This window comes from Mobula hypostoma, chromosome 6 (genome assembly GCF_963921235.1).
Source record: "Mobula hypostoma chromosome 6, sMobHyp1.1, whole genome shotgun sequence".
In the NCBI taxonomy this organism is placed as follows: domain Eukaryota; kingdom Metazoa; phylum Chordata; class Chondrichthyes; order Myliobatiformes; family Myliobatidae; genus Mobula; species Mobula hypostoma.
The window spans coordinates 85,126,522-85,146,665 of record NC_086102.1 but is presented as its reverse complement, the minus strand read 5'-3'; the positions used below and the strand labels follow the sequence as shown (position 1 = coordinate 85,146,665).

General features: G+C 44.4%; 1 protein-coding gene across 2 annotated transcripts in view; it reads right to left on the bottom strand.

Moving 5' to 3' along the window:
• The window catches only part of LOC134348155 (RCC1 and BTB domain-containing protein 1-like), a 70,084-nt gene that overhangs the window by 28,272 nt on the left and 21,668 nt on the right, over positions 1 to 20,144 (bottom strand). The window contains exons 4-5 of one of the 2 annotated variants that reach the window (XM_063051107.1): positions 17,629 to 17,795; positions 4,308 to 4,478 (exon numbers count right to left, since the gene is read on the bottom strand). In XM_063051107.1, coding sequence (XP_062907177.1) covers positions 4,308 to 4,478; positions 17,629 to 17,795 — 338 coding nt within the window. The remainder of the gene's footprint in view (positions 1 to 4,307; positions 4,479 to 17,628; positions 17,796 to 20,144) is intronic. The other variant, XM_063051108.1, reaches the window with a different exon arrangement.

Sequence of the window (20,144 nt, the reverse complement as noted above, 5' to 3'; positions counted from 1 at the left end):
CTATGCCCTCTCGTGCTAGCCATTTCAGCCCTGGGAAAAAGCCTCTGATTATCCACATGATTAATGCCTCTTATCATTTTGTACACCTCTATCAGGACACCTCTCATACTCCGTCGCTCCAAGGAGAGAAGGCTGAGTTCACGCAACCTATTCTCATAAGGCATGCTCCCCAATCCAGGCAACATCTTTGTAAATCTTCTCTGCACCCTTTCTATGGTTTCCACGTCCTTCCTGTAGTGAGGCGACAAGAACTGAGCACAGTACTCCAAGTGGGGTCTGACCAGGGTCCTATAGAGCTGTAACATTACCTCTCGGATGTAAACTCAATCCCACAATTGATGAAGGCTAAGGCACCGTATGCCTTTTTAACCACAGAGTCAACCTGTGTAGCAGCTTTGAGTGTCCTATGGACTCAGACCCCAAGATCCTTCTGATCCTCCACACTGCCAAGAGTCTTACTATTAATGCTATATTCTGCCATCAAACTTGACCTACCAAAATGAACCACCTCATACTTATCTGGCTTGAACTCCATCTGCCACTTCTCAGCCCAGTTTTGCATGCTATCAATGTCCCGCTGTAACCTCTGACAGCCCTCCACACTATCCACAACACCTCCAACCTTTGTGTCATCAGCAAATTTACTAACCCATCCCTCCACTTCCTCATCCAGGTCACTTATAAAAATCACAAAGAGTAGGGATCCCCGAACAGATCCCTGAGGCACACCACTGCTCACCGACCTCTGTCAGAATATGACCTGTCTACAACCACTCTTTACCTTCTGTGGGCAAGCCAATTCTGGATCCATAATGCAAGGCCCCTTGGATCCCATGCCTCCTTACTTTCTCAATAAGCCTTGCATGGGGTACCTTATCAAATGCCTTGCTGAAATCCATATACACTACATCTACTGCTCTACATCTACTGCTCTACCTTCATTAATGTGTTTAGTCACATCCTCAAAAAATTTAATCAGGCTCGTAAGGCACGACCCGCCTTTGACAAAGCCATGCTGACTATTCCTAATCATATTATGCCTCTCCAAATGTTCATAAATCGTGCCTCTCAGGATCTTCTCCAACAACTTACCAACCACTGAAGTAAGACTCACTGGTCTATAATTTCCTGGGCTATCCCTACTCCCTTTCTTGAATGAGGGAACAACATCCACAACCCTCCAATCCTCCGGAACCTCTCCCGACCTCATTGATGATGCAAGGATCATCACCAGAGGCTCAGCAATCTCCTCCCTCGCTTCCCACAGTAGCCTGGGGTACATCCCATCTGGTCCCGGTGACCTATCCAACTTGATGCTTTCCAAAAGCTCTAGCACATCCTCTTCCTTAATATCTACATGCTCAAGCATTCCAATCCACTGCAATTCATCCCTACAATCGCCAAGATCCTTTTCCATAGCGAATACTGAAGCAAAGTATTCATTAAGTACCCCTGCTATCTCCTCCGGTTCCATACACACTTTTCCACTGTCACACTTGATTGGTCCTATTCTCTCACGTCTTATTCTCTTGCTCTTCACATACTTGTAGAATGCCTTGGGGTTTTCCTTAATCCTGTTTGCCAAGACCTTCTCATGGCCCCTTCTAACTCTCCTAAAATCATTCTTAAGCTCCTTCCTGCTCGTCTTATCTTCTAGATCTCTATTATTACCTAGTTTTTTGAACCTTTCGTAAGCTCTTTTCTTCTTTACTAGATTTACAACAGCCTTTGTACACCATGGTTCCTGTACCCTACCATCCTTTCCACGTATCATTGGAACGTACCTATGCAGAACCCCACGCAAATATCCCCTGAACATTTGCCATATTTCTTCCATATGTTTCCCTGAGAACATCTGTTTCCAATTTATGCTTCCATTATGCCTGATAGCCTCATATTTCCCCTTACTCCCATTAAACATTTCCCTAACTTGTCTGTTCCTACACCTCTCCAATGCTATGGTAAAGGAGATAGAATTGTGATCACTATCTCCAAAATCCTCTCCCACTGAGAGACTTGACACCTGACCAGGTTCATTTCCCAATACCAGATCAAGTACAGCCTCTCCTCTTGTAGGCTTATCTACATATTGTGTCAAGACACCTTCCTGAACACATCTAACAAGCTCCACCCCATCTAAACCCCTCGCTCTCGGGAGATGCCAATCAATATTTGGGAAATTAAAATCTCCCACCACAACAACCCAGTTATTATTACTCCTTTCCAGAATCTGTCTCCCTATCTGCTCCTCGATATCCCTGCTACTGTTGGGTGGTCTATAAAAAACACCCAGTCGAGTTATTGATCCCTTCCTATTCCTACCTTCCACCCACAGACACTCTGCAGAGAACCCCTCCATGACTTCCTCCTTTTCTGCAGCCGTGACACTATCTCTGATCAACAGTGCCACGCCCCACCTCTTTTGCCTCCATCCCTGTCCTTTCTGAAACATCTAAAGCCTGGCACTTGAAGTAGCCATTCCTGCCCCTGCACCATCCAAGTCTCTGTAATGGCCACAACATCATAGCTCCAAGTGCTGATCCACACTCTAAGCTCATCTGCTTTATTCATAATACTCCTTGCATTAAAACAGACACACATCTCAAACCACTGGTCTGAGCGCGTCCCTTCTCTATCACCTGCGTATCCTCCCTTTTGCACTGTCTCCAAGCTTTCTCTATTTGTGAGCCAACGCCCTTTTCCTCCATCACTTCAGTTGCGCATGCAAGTAATGAATATCAACTGTGGGTGTGCGACCAGAAGATTTGGAACCTGGGAAGCTGAGACTGTGGCTGGAGCAAGAGTCTGGAGTACTTACAAGTTTCAGCTGGTTTTAATAAGTTGAAACACAGAAACCAAAACTTACACAAAAATTCTTGTGTCCTGGAGTAGACTACTCTACCTCATTTTAGCCTTGGAATCATTGCCAGTAGCCTTAGAGCCTCACTTTTCCTTATTATCTGTGGGAAATCTGCCACACAGTAAATACTGCAGGAACTCAGCAGGTCAGGCAGTAGCAATGGAAATCCATGCCATTATCCTTTCTGAATAACAAGGACTAATTTTACATTAAATGTACCCTCTGCTAATTGAATTTTCTGGCTGTGTAAGTCATTTCTCTCTACCTATATGATTGCATCTCTTTAATTTTTTTTCTGTTCTATGAACAAAACCTTCTTTTGTTCTAACCACACACAGCCATAACTAACTGTCCAAGTCCCCCTCAATAAAACTAAGTGGAAGACAGAGTTCCCTACTGCTTCTCACAGGGCTCATTGACAGTGACCTTGCTGTTGGAACTGAACTGGTTACAAGACTGATGCAAGGTTCTGATCACAATTCAACAAATGATACACAAACTGACTTCTAAAAAGAGTGAAAGTATTTTTCACATCTCTGAGGGGTGCTTTTAAAATGCAACTACTGTTGATTTGTAGACAAGGATAAAGGTCAGAGAAAGGAAATTAGCTAAACGGCCAGTTAATCTGTTTGGCGGTGCTGACTCAAAGATAAATGGTGGGTAGGATGGTGAAGAATTTCCTTTAGTGCTGCACCAAAGCATCATCTATATTTTGGATTGAAGTTGTGAAATAAAATTTGATCCCATATCTCTCAAACTCCATTAGTCAACACAGACAGGGTCCAATGAATGGCCAGAAACTAAAGTCATTTTAAATGGCACAACTCTGAACAAACCTTAGTAGCAAAGGAACTCATTGTATTTACACAGCCAGTTTATGAAATAGATAGTAGTAGTGTTTTAATGCAGAGAGAATAAACCAAGGAAGAGCTTTATAATCATGGAAGTGCTTTTGAAGTCTAGTCACAATTATAAAGTAGGAACAGCAACAAGCAATGCACATAACAAATGCCAGCAATTAAACAGTGATGAGATATTCTATCAGAGTCATACAGCACATACAGCATAGCAACCAAGAGCACAGTGACCACCAAATACTGACTTCATGCTACCCCCACATATTCCCTACAACTGCTCCTTAGACTCAACAACAAACTCACAAAAGGGGCAATTTACAGTGACAAGTTATCTTACCACATGGTATGTGAAAAGAAACTGTAGCCCCTGAAGTAACAGTCACAGGACAGACAGCACCCATGGTTAGGATTGAACACAGACCACTGAACCATTAAGCTTTTAGTTTCACGCTCCTTGCTTAATATCAACGTGAAAAGCAGGATTGAAGGAATAAATATTTACATCACTGGAATCACTTTACACTCATGATCTTTCCAGGAAGTGAAAAATGAATACCTGCTAGTGTACTGGATCACAAGACAAGAATTACCTCTCCATTGTCTGTTACAGCCATGGAGAACAGCTGACCACAAGCAATAGTGACAACCTTTCTGTTCTCCAGACCATGCATGACTCTACGCGGTGTTGCCTGGGTTGCGGTTGATCCAGATCCTGATCCTGATCCCACTTGTCCATAATTGTTGGAACCCCATGAATAAACCTGCCATCAAAACAAGCGAAAAAGAACACGTTAAAATGTGCAAAGCAGCTGCATTCCACAGCTAAGTATAAAACCTAAATAAAACTAAGTCTGCCTTGGATCAGAAATTGTCACATGGGAAACTGCTGATGATTCAGAGGCTCTAGCTTCCATAGACTGAACAATAGCCCAATTTATGGAAAATTACTTACAGAATCATTACAGCATGGAGAAAGAACATTCAGCCAATCAAGTCTATACTGGCCCTTTGTAAGAGGAGCCATTTGATCTCATTCTCTTGATCTATTTCACATTGAAGTTTAAATAGTTTTTAAAAAAAATACTTATCCAATAGCTTTCAGAACACTACATTTGAGACTACAACTATCTCTGGCTATCATTCCAGACCACATAACCATATAATAATTACAGCACGGAAACAGACAACCTCGGCCCTTCTAGTTCGTGCCAGACACCCAGAAGTTGCTTGTGTTACTCTTAGCTCTTTTGTCAACCACCTTCATTAAATGTTCCTTGATTCCTGACCATCTGCCAATGGGAACAATCTCTCTCCATCCACTTAGTCAATACTCTTCATAACTTAAATACTGTACGTCTGTCTATCAGATCTCTTCTCAACCATGCTTCCATGCTCCACCTTCCTTTCGGTCAGATTCCATCATCTACTGCCTTTTGTTGCCTCTATCTATCACTTCCCCACCCGTGTGATTATTTCCACCCTTCCCTCCCTACTTTGGACTCTATCTGCCAATCACTCTTTCTCACTTGGATTCACCTATCACTTCCCAACACTTATCCCATCCCTTTTAGATTATGAGAACACTCAGTCTTCTTTTATTGTCATTTAGAAATGCATACATGCATTAAGAAATGATACAATGTTTCTCCGGTGTGATATCACAGAAAACAGGACAAACCAAAGACTAACACTGACAGAACCACATAATTATAACATATAGTTACAGCAGAGCAAAATAATACCATAATTTGATGAAGAACAAACCACGGACACGGTAAAAAAAAAGTCTTAAAAGTCCCCGAGACGATCAACTCCCGAGTCCCCGATAGCAGGCAGCAAAAGGGAGAAACTCCCTGCCATAAACCTCCAGGCACCGTCAACTTGCCGATGCCTTGGAAGCAGCCGAACACAGCCGACACTGAGTCCATCTGTCTGAAAACTTTGAGCCTCCTACCAGCCCTCCGATACAACCTCCCGAGTGCCATCCTCTGCCGAGCGCCTTCGACCTCGCCCCAGCCGCTGAAACAAGCAAAGCTGAGGATTTTGGGGCCTTTGCTCCGGAGATTCTGGTTACCACACAGTAGCAGTGGCAGCGAAGCGGGCATTTCAGAAGTTTTCCAGATGTTCCTCCTTACTGTCACGTCTATCTCCATCAAATCAGAATTGTGCACGGTCCCCTACTTGACAGATAACAGATATTCATCACCAGAGAGGCCGCGTGTGCTGCCATCTTCTCCTCCTCACTTCTTCCCCTCACCTCTTCTCTCACCTCTTAGTTTAGATCAGGGACTCCCAAACTTGGGTCCATGGACCCTTTGGTTAATAGTAGAGGTCAATGGCATAAAAAAGGTTGGGAACCCCTGGTCCAGATGAAAGGTCTCAACCCAAAACATCGACTGTCCATTTCCCTCTCTTACATCTCCTTTTAGCTTCCGGTTTAAGAAGGCACAACCAAAGGCATGCAGCAGTTCCAAAGCACAGTAATTTGATTAAAAACATTACTAATAACACTTTCTTTTAAGAAGTGAATTGTGGTGAACTATTCCCACAAACAATGAAGAGGCAAGCGAAGGCAAAGTGAATTCGCGAGATGTGCCCTGCAAAATCCACACACATGGAGTTGAAGCCGTGCTGGTTGGAGTGGATGATTTGAAGGGGAGAAGATGAGAGAGAGGAGTTCCAATGTCTGTCCAGCTGGCCTGGGCACGAGGGTGGATCGCTTTAAGTGCCCAGTCAATTTGGAGAGGTTGAGAAGAACTTCTTCAGCAGCAAAATCCAGGTCCACAGCGACTCGTTGGTTGGTGTGTTCTAGGCCCAGAGTAATTCACCACAGTGAGGCCCAGGCCCCAAAGTGAGGTACAATCCACTCTTTGGACAATCTAAACGCGGCCGATATAGACTGGAAGGGCAGGGTGTTGAGAGTTGGCCGAGGCTGGGTCGCTCTGGGCACCGAGTCGATTTCCAGTGGTTGAGAACAGCTTCTTCGGCAGCAACATCTAGGCCTGGAGCGATTTGCCGCGGCAGGGCCCAGGTCCTACTGAGGGATACAATCCACTGGTCACACAACTTAAATGTCCGCCCAGATAGACTGGGGGCTCCTCTCTCCATGACACTAAGTCTGTGAGATTGCTCCTGGCTGCTGCACTTCATGTCTGCAAATGGTGTGGTGATTTGCCCTGCTAATATGATGAACTGAATACTGAGGCTTTGGGCCTACTCCGGCTGCTCTGGGGATATGGATCTAAGGACTCAATTTAGTTTGGAATGCTGTTGGTGTTGCTTGCTTCTATTTGCATGATTTGAGTCTTTTTCTTCTTTCTCTGTCCACACTGGAGGAAGGTCTTTATTTTTTAATGTTGAGTTATTTCGGGTTTTTTGCTTTGTGGCTGCCTGTAAGCAAACAATCTCAGGGTTGTATAACTTGTACATTATTTGATAATATGTGTACTTTGAATACTTATAATTTCCCCTTTTGAGAGGAGATCAACACCAACTTCGACAATAAATCCAGACAGTTGATGGCCCTTGTTGTAGCAGACACCCCACCTCTCCCGGAAGTTCCAGGAGTCTCTTGTCTCTTGCATATTGATAGTGGCTCCCTGATGCTTGCAAATTATATACAATATCTCGGAAATCGATTTTTTTGAGAGCGAGCGAAAGAGCGTGAGAGAGAGCGCGCGCGAGAGAGAGAGAGAGAGAGAGACCGCGCCCATGGCAGAGCGTTCCAAAAAAAGAAAATATAAAACGTACGTCACCCCAGACTACACTAAAGTGTACCCCTGCCTAATAGGGGTCAAAAATAATGACAGTGCTGTTCGCTGCACTGTTTGCAACAGTGACTTTTCTATTGCCCATGGTGGGTTAAGACTGTAAAAGACATGTTGAGGTAAATTTAACAGGTATCATTCGTTCATTAGCATAGCTAACATTATTTAAACTAGCTGGCTAGCTGCTAAGGAGCTACTCTACTGCAGTCATCCCACCTCTCCCGGAAGTTCCAGGAGTCTCCCGCAAATTGATGGCGCTACCTCCCTGAAGTGAGTTTTTGCAGGGTGGGATGTCTGCTGTAGAGGAGAGAGTTGTGAGAGCTAGTAACTACTAAATAGGGATGTGGATTGTGCTAACCTGGTAACAGGGAATCACAGACAAAACATATAACTAGAGACATGGAATGCAGCAGTGATGATGTCCATGTTTCAGGAATTTTACTAATTATGTTGCACCATGCATCCATTGTTGTAATAAAAAATTGGATTTACTGTAGACCTGTGGCCAATAATTTTACTCTGTCATCAGGACCTAGTCCGTTACTTAATTAAGTCTTCCTATAGCCACCATTCTGTTAACAAAACGTAGTTTTACTGGTAATCTCATTAACTGAGAATGTAAAAGCTCTACCAAATTCATGCTCAGGGAGATCAGCTTTCACTGGTCTCCTGGTACGCACCAGTTTTTAATAAATTGCCTGTTATTTTGAACACTAACTCTGTGTGATCTTTCAGTTTCCTCCAACATCCCTCATCCCTGAAATTATTTTAGCATGCCTCTTCTGCACTTCTTTAATATTCTTACAATTCTCCCAAGAGCAGCACCAGAACTGAATACCGTAATTGTGGCCAAACCATTTAAGTGCTCTTACCTTTCCTTACAATCTTGGGAGGATGGAATACTATTATATCTACTGCTGCATAAATCAGAAGTGTGTCAGCTGGTGAGTAAACTTTGGAACAAAATGATGGATTTGGGTTACAAATCACTGTCACACTCTGTTCAGTCTTAATCTGCATTAAACGGATAGCCACCCCGAATTAGCTAGATTTCCAGCAGACATTGCCTCCAATCACGCAGAACTCCAAGTCTATCTGAAAAGTCATTTATTGTCTTCCTCTGTCTTCACAATAGTAGTATCCTTTTTATCCTGTGAATTTTGCTTCTTTAGGTCTTCAGAAATATGCTGTCCACCCATAATACTGTATCCATTTACATAGCAAATCATTCTGACCCAGAATATGCTGCCTGCAAAAAGCATGGACCCAGATACCATGGGGAATTGAACCGACTCTCCTCTACTTTCTCAGAAGTTTGTGAAGATTTGGAATGTCATCTAAAACTCTGACAAACTTCTATAGATGTACAATGGGGAGTATATTGACAGGTTTCATCATGGTCTGGTATGGAAACACCAGAGCCCTTGAATGGAAAAGCCAACAAAAATCAGTGGATACAACCCAGTCCATTGTGGGGAAAGGCTTTCCCACCACTCAGCACATCTACAAGAACTATCGCAGGAAATCTGCATCCATCATTGAGGAGGCCCCCACCATTCAGCTCATGCTCTCTTCTCGCTGCTGCCATCAGGAAGGTGGTACAGGAGCCTCAGGACTCGCCACACCTGGTTCAGGAACAGTTACTACCTCTCAACCATCAGGCTCTTGAACCAGTGGGGGTAACTTCACTCATTATTTGTCCCATCACTGAACTATTCCCACAACTTGTGGACTCATTTTCAGGACTCTTAGAAACATAGAAAACCTACAGCACAGTACAGGCCTTGCAGTCCACAATGCTGTACTGAACATGTACTTACTTTAGAACTTATCTAGGGTTACCCATAGCCCTCTATTTTTCTAAGCTCCATGTACCTATCCAGGAGTCTCTTAAAAGACCCTATTATATCTGCCTTCACAGCAGTCGCCGGCAGCCCTTTCCATGCACTCACCACTCTCTGCGTAAAAAAACTTGCCCCTGACATCTCCTCTGTACCTACTTCCAAGCACCTTAAAACTGTGCCCTCTCGTGCTAGCCATTTCAGCCCTGGGAAAAAGCCTCTGACTATCCACAGGATCAATGCCTCTCATCATCTTATATGCCTCTCATCATCTTATATACCTCTATCAGGTCACCTCTCATCCTCCATCGCTCCAAGGAGAAAAGGCCAAGTTCACTCAACCTATTCTCATAAGGCATGCTCCCCAAACCAAGCAACATCCTTGTAAATCTCCGCTGCGCTCTTTCTATAGTTTCCATATTCTTCCAATAGTGAGGTGACCAGAAATGAGCACAGTACTCCAAGTGGGGTCTGACCAGGGTCCTACACAGCCATAACATCTCAGCTCTTCAACTCAATCTCACGGTCGATGAAGGCCAATGCACCGTATGCCTTCTTAATCACACAGTCAACCTGCGCAGTAGCTTTGAGTGTCCTATGGATTCGGAACCCAAGATCCCTCTGATCCTCCACACTGCCAAGAGTCTTACAATTAATAATATATTCTGCCATCATATTTGACCTACCAAAATGAACCACCTCATACTTATCTGGCTTGAACTCCATCTGCCACTTCTCAGCCCAGTTTTGCATCCTATCAATGTCCCGCTGTAACCTCTGACAGCCCTCCACACTATCCACAACACCTCCAACCTTTGTGTCATCAGCAAATTTACTAACCCATCTCTCCACTTCCACATCCAGGTCATTTATGAAAATCACAAACAGAAAGGGTCCCAGAACAGATCCCTGAGGCACACCACTGCTCACCGACCTCCGTCAGAATATGACCCGTCTACAACCACTCTTTACCTTCTGTGGGCAAGCCAATTCTGGATCCATAATGCAAGGCCCCTTGGATCCCATGCCTCCTTACTTTCTCAATAAGCCTTGCATGGGGTACCTTATCAAATGCCTTGCTGAAATCCATATACACTACATCTACTGCACTACCTTCATTAATCTGTTTAGTCACATCCTCAAAAAGTTCAATCAGGCTCGTAAGGCACGACCTGCCTTTGACAAAGCCATGCTGACCAATCCTAATCATATTATGCCTCTCCAAATGTTCATAAATCCTGCCTCTCAGGATCTCTTCCATCAACTTACCAACCACTGAAGTAAGACTCACTGGTCTATAATTTCCTGGGCTATCTCTACTCCTTTTCTTGAATAAGGGAACAACACTTGCAACCCTACAATCCTCCAGAATCCCTCCCGTCCCCACTGTTGATGCAAAGATCATCGCCAGAGGCTCAACAATCTCCTCGTTCAACTCCCACAGTAGCCTGGGTTATATCTCATCCGGTCCCGGTGACTTATCCAACTTGATGCTTTCCAAAAGCTCCAGCACATCCTCTTTCCTCATGTCTACATGCTCAAGCTTTTCAGTCCGCTGCACATCATCCCAACAATTGCTAAGGTCCTTTTAAAACCATATAGCAATTACAGCACGGAAACAGGCCATCTCAGCTCTTCTAGTCCGTGCCAAACGCTTACTCTCACCTAGTCACACCGACCTGCAACTCAGCCCATAACCCTCCATTCCTTTCCTGTCCATATATCTATCCAATTTAACTTTAAATGACAACATTGAACCTGCCTCAACCACTTCTGTTGGAAGCTCATTCCACACAGCTACCACTCTCTGGGTAAAGAAGTTACCCCTCATGTTACCCATAAATTTTTGCCCTTTAACTCTCAACTCATGTCCTCTTGTTTGAATCTCCTCCACTCTCAATGGGAAAAGCCTATCCACGTCAACTCTATCTATACCCCTCATAATTTTAAGTACCTCTATCAAGTTCCCCCTCAACCTTCTACGCTCCAAAGAATACAGACCTAACTTGTTGAACCTGTCTCTGTAACTTAGGAGATGAAACCCAGGCAACATTTTAGTAAATCTTCTCTGTACTCTCTCAATTTTATTGACCTCTTTCCTATAATTCGACAACCAGAACTGTACACAATACTCCAAATTTGGCCTCACCAATGGCTTATACTATTTCAACATTACATTCCAACTCCTATACTCAATGCTCTGATTTATAAAGGCCAGCATACCAAAAGCTTTCTTCACCACCCTATCCACATGAGATTCCACCTTCAGGGAACTATGCACCATTATTCCTAGGTCCCTCTATTCTACTGCATTCTTCAATGCCCTACCATTTACCATGTACCATGTATGTCCTATTTTGATTAGTCCTACCAAAATGTAGCACTTCACATTTATCAGCATTAAACTCCATCTGCCATCTTTCAGCCCACTTTTCTAACTGGCCCACATCTCTCTGCAAGCTTTGAAAACCTACTTCATTATCCACAGCTCCACCTATCTTGGTTATCATCCGCATACTTACTAATCCAATTTACCACCCCATCATCCAGATCATTAATGTATATGACAAACAACATTGGACTCAGTACAGATCCCTGAGGTACACCACTAGACACCGTCCTCCAATCTGACACACAGTTATCCACCACTACTCTCTGGCGTCTCCTATCCAGCCACTGCTGAATCCATCTTACTACTTTGATATTAATGCCTAACGAATGAACCTTCCTAACTAACCTTCCGTGTGGAACCTTGTCAAAGCCTTACTGAAGTCCAGATAGACAACATCCACCGCTTTACCCTCGTCAACTTTCCTAGTAACCTCATCAAAAAATTCAGTAAGATTTGTCAAACGTGACCTTCCACGTAGAAATCCATGTTGACTGTTCCTAATCAGACCCTGTCTATCCAGATAATTATATATACCATCTCTAAGTATACTTTCCATCAATTTACCCACCACTGACGTCAAACTCACAGGCCGATAATTTTTAGGTTTACTCTTAGAACCCTTTTTAAACAATGGAACAACATGAGCAATACGCCAATCCTCTGGCACCATCCCCGTTTCAAATGGCATTTGAAATATTTCTGTCAGAGCCCCTGCTATTTCCACACTAACTTCCCTCAAGGTCCAAGGGAATATCCTGCCAGGACCCGGAGACTTATCCACTTCTATATTCCTTAAAAGCTCCAGTAATTCCTCTTCTTTAATCATCATACTTTCCATTACTACCCTTCTTGTTTCCTTTACCTTACACAATTCAATATCCTTCTCCTTAGTGAACACCGAAGAAAAGAAATTATTCAAAATCTCCCCCATCTCTTTTGGCTCCGTACATAGCCGTCCGCTCTGATTCTCTAAGGGACCAATTTTATCCCTCACTACCCTTTTGCTATTAATACAACTGTAGAAACCCTTTGGATTTATTTTCACCTTACTTGTCAAAACAGCTTCATATCTTCTTTCAGCTTTTCTAATTTCTTTCTTAAGATTTTTATTACATTCTTTATGTTCCTTGAGCACTTCATTTTACTCCAAGCTGCCTATATTTATTGTAGATCCCTCTCTTTTTCCGAACCAACTTTCCAATATCCCTTGAAAACCATGGCTCTCTCAAACTTTTAACCTTTCCTTTCAACCTAACAGGAACATAAAGATCCTGTACCCTCAAAATTTCACCATTAAATGACCTCCATTTCTCTATTACATCCTTCTCATAAAACAAACTGTCCCAATCCACTCCTTCTAAATCTTATTGCATTTCCTCAAAGTTAGCCTTCCTCCGAGCAAAAATCTCAACCCTGGGTCCAGTCCTGTCCTTCTCCATAATTATATTGAAACTAATGGTATCGTGATCACTGGACCCAAAGTGCTCCCCAACACATACCTCTGTCACCTGCCCTATCTCATTCCCTAACAGGAGATCCAACACTGCCCCTTTTCTAGTTGGTACTTCTAGGTATTGCTGCAAAAAACTATCTTGCACACATTTTACAAACTCCAAACCATCCAGCCCTTTTACAGAATAGGCTTCCCAGTCAATGTGTGGAAAATTAAAATCTCCCACAATCACAACCATGTGCTTACTACAAATATCTGCTATCTCCTTACAAATTTGCTCCTCCAATTCTCATTCCCCATTAGGTGGTCTATAATACACCCCTATAAGCATCACTACACCTTTCCCATTCCTCAATTCCACCCAAATAGCCTCCCTAGACGAGTCTACTAATCTATCCTGCCAAAGCACCACTGTTATATTTTCTTTGACAAGCAAAGCAACACCTCCCCCTCTTGCCCCTCCAATTCTATCACACCCGAAGCAACAAAATCTAGGAATATTTAGTTGCCAATCACACCCCTCCTGCAACCATGTCTCACTAATAGCTACAACATCATATCTCCAGGTATCAATCCATGCACTAAGCTCATCCACCTTTCTTACAATGCTCCTAGCATTAAAATAGGTGCGTTTAAGAAACTCTCCACCTCTTCCTCTCTGTTTATCCTTAATGGAGCAAACAACTTTGTTATCTTTTTCTTCCTTCTCCCCTACATCTTTGGTCTGAGTGCTCCCAATCTCTGCCCCTGCCTATCCTCCCTCACACACTGTCTACTAGCTTTCTCTATTTCTGAACTAACCTCCTCTCGCCTAGTCTCTTCAATTTGATTCCCAGCCCCAAACCATTCTAGTTTAAAGTCACCTCAGTAGCCTTCGCAAATCTCCCCGCCAGGATATTGGTCCCCGAGGATTCAAGTGCAACCTGTTCTTTTTGTACAGGTCACACCTGCGCCAAAAGAGGTCCCAATGATCCAAAAACTTGAATCCCTGCCCCTTGCTCCAATCCCTCAGCCACGCATTTATCCTCCACCTCACTGCATTCTTACTCTCACTGTTGTGTGCCACAGGTAGTAATCCCAAGATTACTACCTTTGCGGTCCTTCTTCTCAACTCCCTTCCTAACTCACAATATTCTCCTTTTAGGACCTCTTCCCTTTTCCTACCTATGTCATTGGTACCTATATGTACCACGACCTCTGGCTCCTCTCCCTCCCACTTCAGGATATCTTGGACGCGATCAGAAACATCCCGGACCCTGGCACCAGGGAGGCAAAGTACCATCCAGGTCTCCTGACTGCGTGCACAGAATCGCCTATCTGACTCCCTAACTATCGAGTCCCCTATTACTACTGCCCTCCTCTTCCTTTCCCTACCCTTCTGAGCTACAGGGCCGGACTCTGTGCTGGAGGCACGGCCACTGTTGCTTCCCCCAGGTAAGCTGTCCCCCCCCACCCCAACAGTACTCAAACAGGAGTACTTATTGTCAAGGGGCACAGCCACCGGGGTACTCTCTATTACCTGACTCTTCTCCTTCCCCCTCCTAACCATGACCCACTTGTCTGCCTCCCGTGGCCCCGGTGTGACCACCTGCCTGTAACTCCTCTCTATCAACTCCTCACTCTTCCTGACCAGACGAAGGTCATCGAGCTGCAGCTCCAGTTCCCTAACACGGTCCCTTAGGAGCTGCATCTTGGCGCACCTGGCGCAGATGTGGACGTCCAGGAGGCTGGGAGACTCCAGGACCTCCCACCTCTGACACCGAGAACAACAAGCTGCCCTCACACTCATAGTTCCCCCTTTCCTCAAATAACAGGAAAAAATGAAAACCAAACCTTCTTCGTTTCGCCCGTTTCCGCCTAAGCCCGTTGAGCCAAAGCCCTTAAGCCTTCACTCTGCTGCCGGCTCACTCCACAGCCCGCAAACGCCGCCGCCCGCTGTATAAGGCTGTGCTTCTTTTAAATCTTCCACGCTTCACTGCCTGACGTCACACGCCTGCGCAGTCCCGCCTCTCTGAACTCCGATGAAGAAAAAATGAAAAATTCAAAATGGCTTCCACCGCACTCCCGCTCCGGTTCTCAGACTTCCTTCTCCAAATTAAATCTGAATCAGGATTTCTGACCTTTTAAACCTTCCGCGCTTCATTGCCCGACGTCACACACCTGTGCAGTTTCGCCTCTCTGAACTCCAATGAGAAAACAACCGAAAAATTCAAGATGGCTTCTGCTCCACTCCCACTCCGATTCTCAGACTTCCTTCTCCATAGTGAATACTGAAGCAAGGTATTCATTAAGTACCTCTGCTATCTCCTCCGGTTCCATACACATTTTTCCACTGTCACACTTGATTGGTCTTATTCTCTCACGTCTTATCCTCCTGCTCTTCACATACTTGTAAAATGCTTTGGGGTTTTTTTCCTTAATCCTGCACGCCAGGGCCTTCTCATGTCCCCTTCTGGTTCTCCTAATTTCATTCTTAAACTCCTTCCTGCTAGTCTTATGATTTTCTAGATCTGTCTCATAACCTAGCTTTCTGAACCTTTCGTAAGCTTTTCTTTTCTTCTTGACTAGATTTTCAACAGCCTTTATACACCGCGGTTCCTGTACCTTACTATCCATTCTATCTCATTGGAACGTACCTATGCAGAACTCCATGCCAATATCCCCTGAAAATTTGCCACATTTCTGCCGTACATTTTCCTGAGAACATCTGTTCCCAATTTATGCTTCCAAGTTCCTGCCTGATAGCTTCATATTTCCCTTTACTCCAATTAAACGCTTTTCTACCTTGTCTGGTCCTATCCCTTTCCAATGCTATGGTAAAGGAGATAGAATTATGATCACAATCTCCAAAATGCTCTCCCACTGAAAGACCCGACACCTGACCAGGTTCATTTTCCAATACCAGATTAAGTACAGCCTCTTCTCTTGTAGGCTTACCTACATATTGTGTCAAGAAACCTTCCTGAATACACCTAACAAACTCCACCCCATCTAAACCCCTTGCTCTAGGGAGATGCCAATCAATATTGGGGAAATTAAAATCTCCCATCACGACAACCCTGTTATCATTGCACCGTTCCAGAATCTGTCTCCCTATCTGCTCCTCGATGTCCCTGTAACTATTGGGTGGTCTATAAAAAACACCCAGTAGAGTTATTGACCTCTTCCTGCTTCTAACTTCCACCCACAGAGACTCAGTGGACAATCTCTCCATGACGTCCTCCTTTTCTGCAGCCCTGACACTATCTCTGATCAGCAGTGCCACGCCTCTTACCTCTTTTGTCTCCCTCCCTGTCCTTTCTGAAACATCTAAAGCCTGGCACTCTAAGTAGCCATTCCTGCCCCTGAGCCATCCAAGTTTCTGAAATGGCCACAATGTCATAGCTCCAAGTACTTATAAATGCTTTAAGCTCACCCACTTTGTTCATGACACTCTTTGCATTAAAATAGACACATCTCAAACCATCAGTCTGAGCACATTCCTTCTCTATCACCTGCCCATCCTCCCTCTCACACTCTCAACAAGATTTCTCGATTGGTGAGCCAACTGTCCCTTCCTCCATCTCTTCAGTTCAGTTCCCATCCCCCAGCAATTCTAGTTTAAACTCTCACCATTAGCCTTAGCAAAGCTCCCTGCCAGGATATTGGTCCCCCTTGGATACAAGTGCAACCCGTCCTTTTTGTACAGGTCTCCAGTTCCCTAACGCAGTCCCTAAGGAGTTGCAGTTTGACACACCTGGCGCAGATGTGGCTGTCCGGGAGGCTGGCAGTCTCCTGGACATCCCACATCTGACACCCAGTACAGAACACCAGCCCTGCAGACATACTTCCTATTCCTATTCTACACAAATAACTTGCCTCGACCCGTTATTGCCGAAACCCTATTGAGCCAAAGGCCTCCTACTCTGACTCTCTCTGCTCCATTGACCGCTCTATAAAGCTGTCTTCTTTTTAAATTCTTCCAGCTAACTTGCTGAAGTCCATGTGCCTGCGCAGTTGTGCCTCGATCAAACCCTTCTCATGTTCTCAATATTTATTGCTTATTTAATTTTTGTTTTTTTTCCTTTAGTGTTTTTTGTATTTGCGCATTGGTCATTGTCTGTCCTATTGACTGTATTGTGTCTCTTGTATACCCACAAGAAAATGACACACAGGGTTGTATATGGTGAAATATATGTACTTTGATAATAAATTTACTTTACTTTTATATTTAAAAAAGACAGTCCTTTCAATGAACAAATACTAGCACAACAAAGTGAATGACCTCCCTGAGTTGCATTTCAGTTTTTGAGAAGTGTTGATAAGGAAATCAGATTAAAGCTCACCGTTTTTCATTTCAACCTCAATGGTTGGTTTTTATGATGCTTAAGTGTTTCACCATGTAGATAAAGTTATACTGTATTATGAAACAAACAAAAAACAATGTTGTCACACCACAACATGAAAATCGCCTCTCACCTCTCCATCTGTTGTCAGAACCATAGAATGAATGGAGCCACAAGCCACCTTCACTACTTTCTTATTAGAGAACATGCTGGAAACAAGGAAAGGCAATGAGGCCGGACCACTCGTTCCATTTCCCAGCTGGTAGCTGTTGTTGAGGCCCCAGGAATAGGTCTCTCCATCTGCAAAGGGTACCAGGATTTATGACAAAGTAACTAATTTGTTCCAAAAACTATTCATAGATAAAATCTACAAGATCTTCCACCTGAATGAAAATTCAGATCTTTCATATTCCAAATAATCAGTAGCTAAGTCAGTTTTTCAGAATCAGGTTTAATATCACCAGCATTTGTCGTGAAATTTGTAGTCTTTGCGGCAGCAGTACAGTGCAATAGATAATAATAGAAGAAATATGAATTACATTCAGTAAGTATATATATTAGTTACATTAAATAAGTAGTGCAAAAATAGGAATAAAAAAGTAATGAGGTACTGTTCATGAGTTCAATGTTCATTCAGAAATCAGATGACGGGGAAAACGCTGTTCCTGAATCATTGAGTATGAGCCTTCAGGCTTTTGTAACTCCTCCTGATGAGAACAAGGCATAATCTGGATTGTTCTTAATGATGAATGTCATTAAGAACATGATGATGTTCGTCATCATGGGGTCCTTAATGATGATCGCAGCTTTTTTCAGGCATCTCTCCTTGAAGCTGTCCTGGATACTATGGCGGCTAGTGTCCATGATGAGGCTGACTAAGCTTACAACTCTCTGCAGCTTATTTTGATCCTGTGCAGTCGCCATCACCCCTTCCCCACCCATACCACACAGTGATGCAGCCAGTTAGAATGCTCTCCACAGCATATTTGTGACCTACCAAAGCTCCTTACACTCCTGATGAAATATAGCTGCTGTCGTCCTTTCTTTGAAGCTGTATCAATATGTTGGGTCCTCAGAGACGTTAACACCCAGGAACTTGAAATTGTTCACTCTTTCTACTTCTTTTATGAGGACTGGTGAGTGTTCCCTCATCTTACCCTTTCTGAGGTCCACAATCAGTTCTTTGGTCTTACTGACACTGAGTGCAAGGTTGTTACTGCGATACTACTCAATTAGCTAATATATCTCGCTCCTGTACGCCCTCTCATCACCATCTGAAATTCTGCCAGCAATAGTTGTAAGGTCAGCAAATTTAAAGAAGGCATTTGGACTGTGCCTAGCCACACAGTCATGGGTGTAGAGACAGACAAACTGTGGGCTAAGCACACGCCCATGAGGTGCGCAAGTGTTGACTGTCAGCGAAATGGACATGACTATCCAATTAGATAGTCGAGGATCTAGTTGCCAAGGGAGGTTCTGGAGATTTTCGATCAGAACTGTAGAAGTGATTGTGCTTTTGGAGAGAGGGATCTTTTGTCAGGTTGAGCCCAAGAGTACAATCCCGAGCTAAAACTGAGATTGCTCGTCAGGTCAGGTCAGGTGTGTGTGTGTGTGTGTGTGTGTGTGTGTGTGAGAGAGAGGGGGGGAGAGGGGGGAGAGGGGGAGGGGGGGGGGGGAGAGAGGGGGAGAGAGGGGGGAGAGAGGGGGAGAGAGGGGGGGAGAGAGGGGGGAGAGAGGGGGGAGGAGGGGGAGGGGGGGAGAGAGGGGGGAGAGAGGGGGGAGAGAGGGGGGAGAGAGGGGGAGAGAGGGGGAGAGAGGGGGGAGAGAGGGGGGAGAGAGGGGGGAGAGAGGGGGGAGAGAGGGGGGAGAGAGGGGGGAGAGGGGGGGAGAGGGGGGAGAGAGGGGGAGAGAGGGGGGAGAGAGGGGGGAGAGGGGGGAGAGAGGGGGGAGAGAGGGGGAGAGAGGGGGGAGAGAGGGGGGAGAGAGGGGGGGAGAGAGGGGGGGGAGAGTCTTCCATTCTGATAGACCATTTCAATCAAGATCTCGGAGCTGACACAATTTGCATGATCAGCAGTGCCTCTTCACATCAGTTGAACTGGAAATTAAACAATTGTCTTAAATGCTCTCAGGTTCACGAATATTATTGAGAAAAACCATTGTCCTTACCCAGTCCTTCTCATAGATGACTCTCAGACCAACAGCAACTTTGTTGATATTAAACTGCTCTCTGAAATGCTGCTGCAAGCTCTTCCATTGTATGAAAGTACTGTTTTTCTTTGAATCACTACAGTTTGGGTAAACATGACACCCTCAAGGATGTCCCAGCTGAATTGATTGATATCCAAGCCATTACCTAAAAGTATTCGTTCCCTGGACCACTGGTATATTACGACTACAGAAGCAGCATCTCTAAGTACCCAAGCTGGGGTCCAGGGACCCCTTGGTTAATGAGAGAGGTCCGTGGCATAGAAGAGCTTGGGAAACCTTGCTCTGTAGCAACTTACCAAGGATTCTTTTAATACCTCCGAAACCTAGTATTTCTACGAGCTAAAATGACAAATAACAGGACAATGAGATTAGCATTGCACACAAGCTTCCCATCTGGACTGGGAAAAGCACTGCTGTTTCATTATCGTTACTGGATTCAAA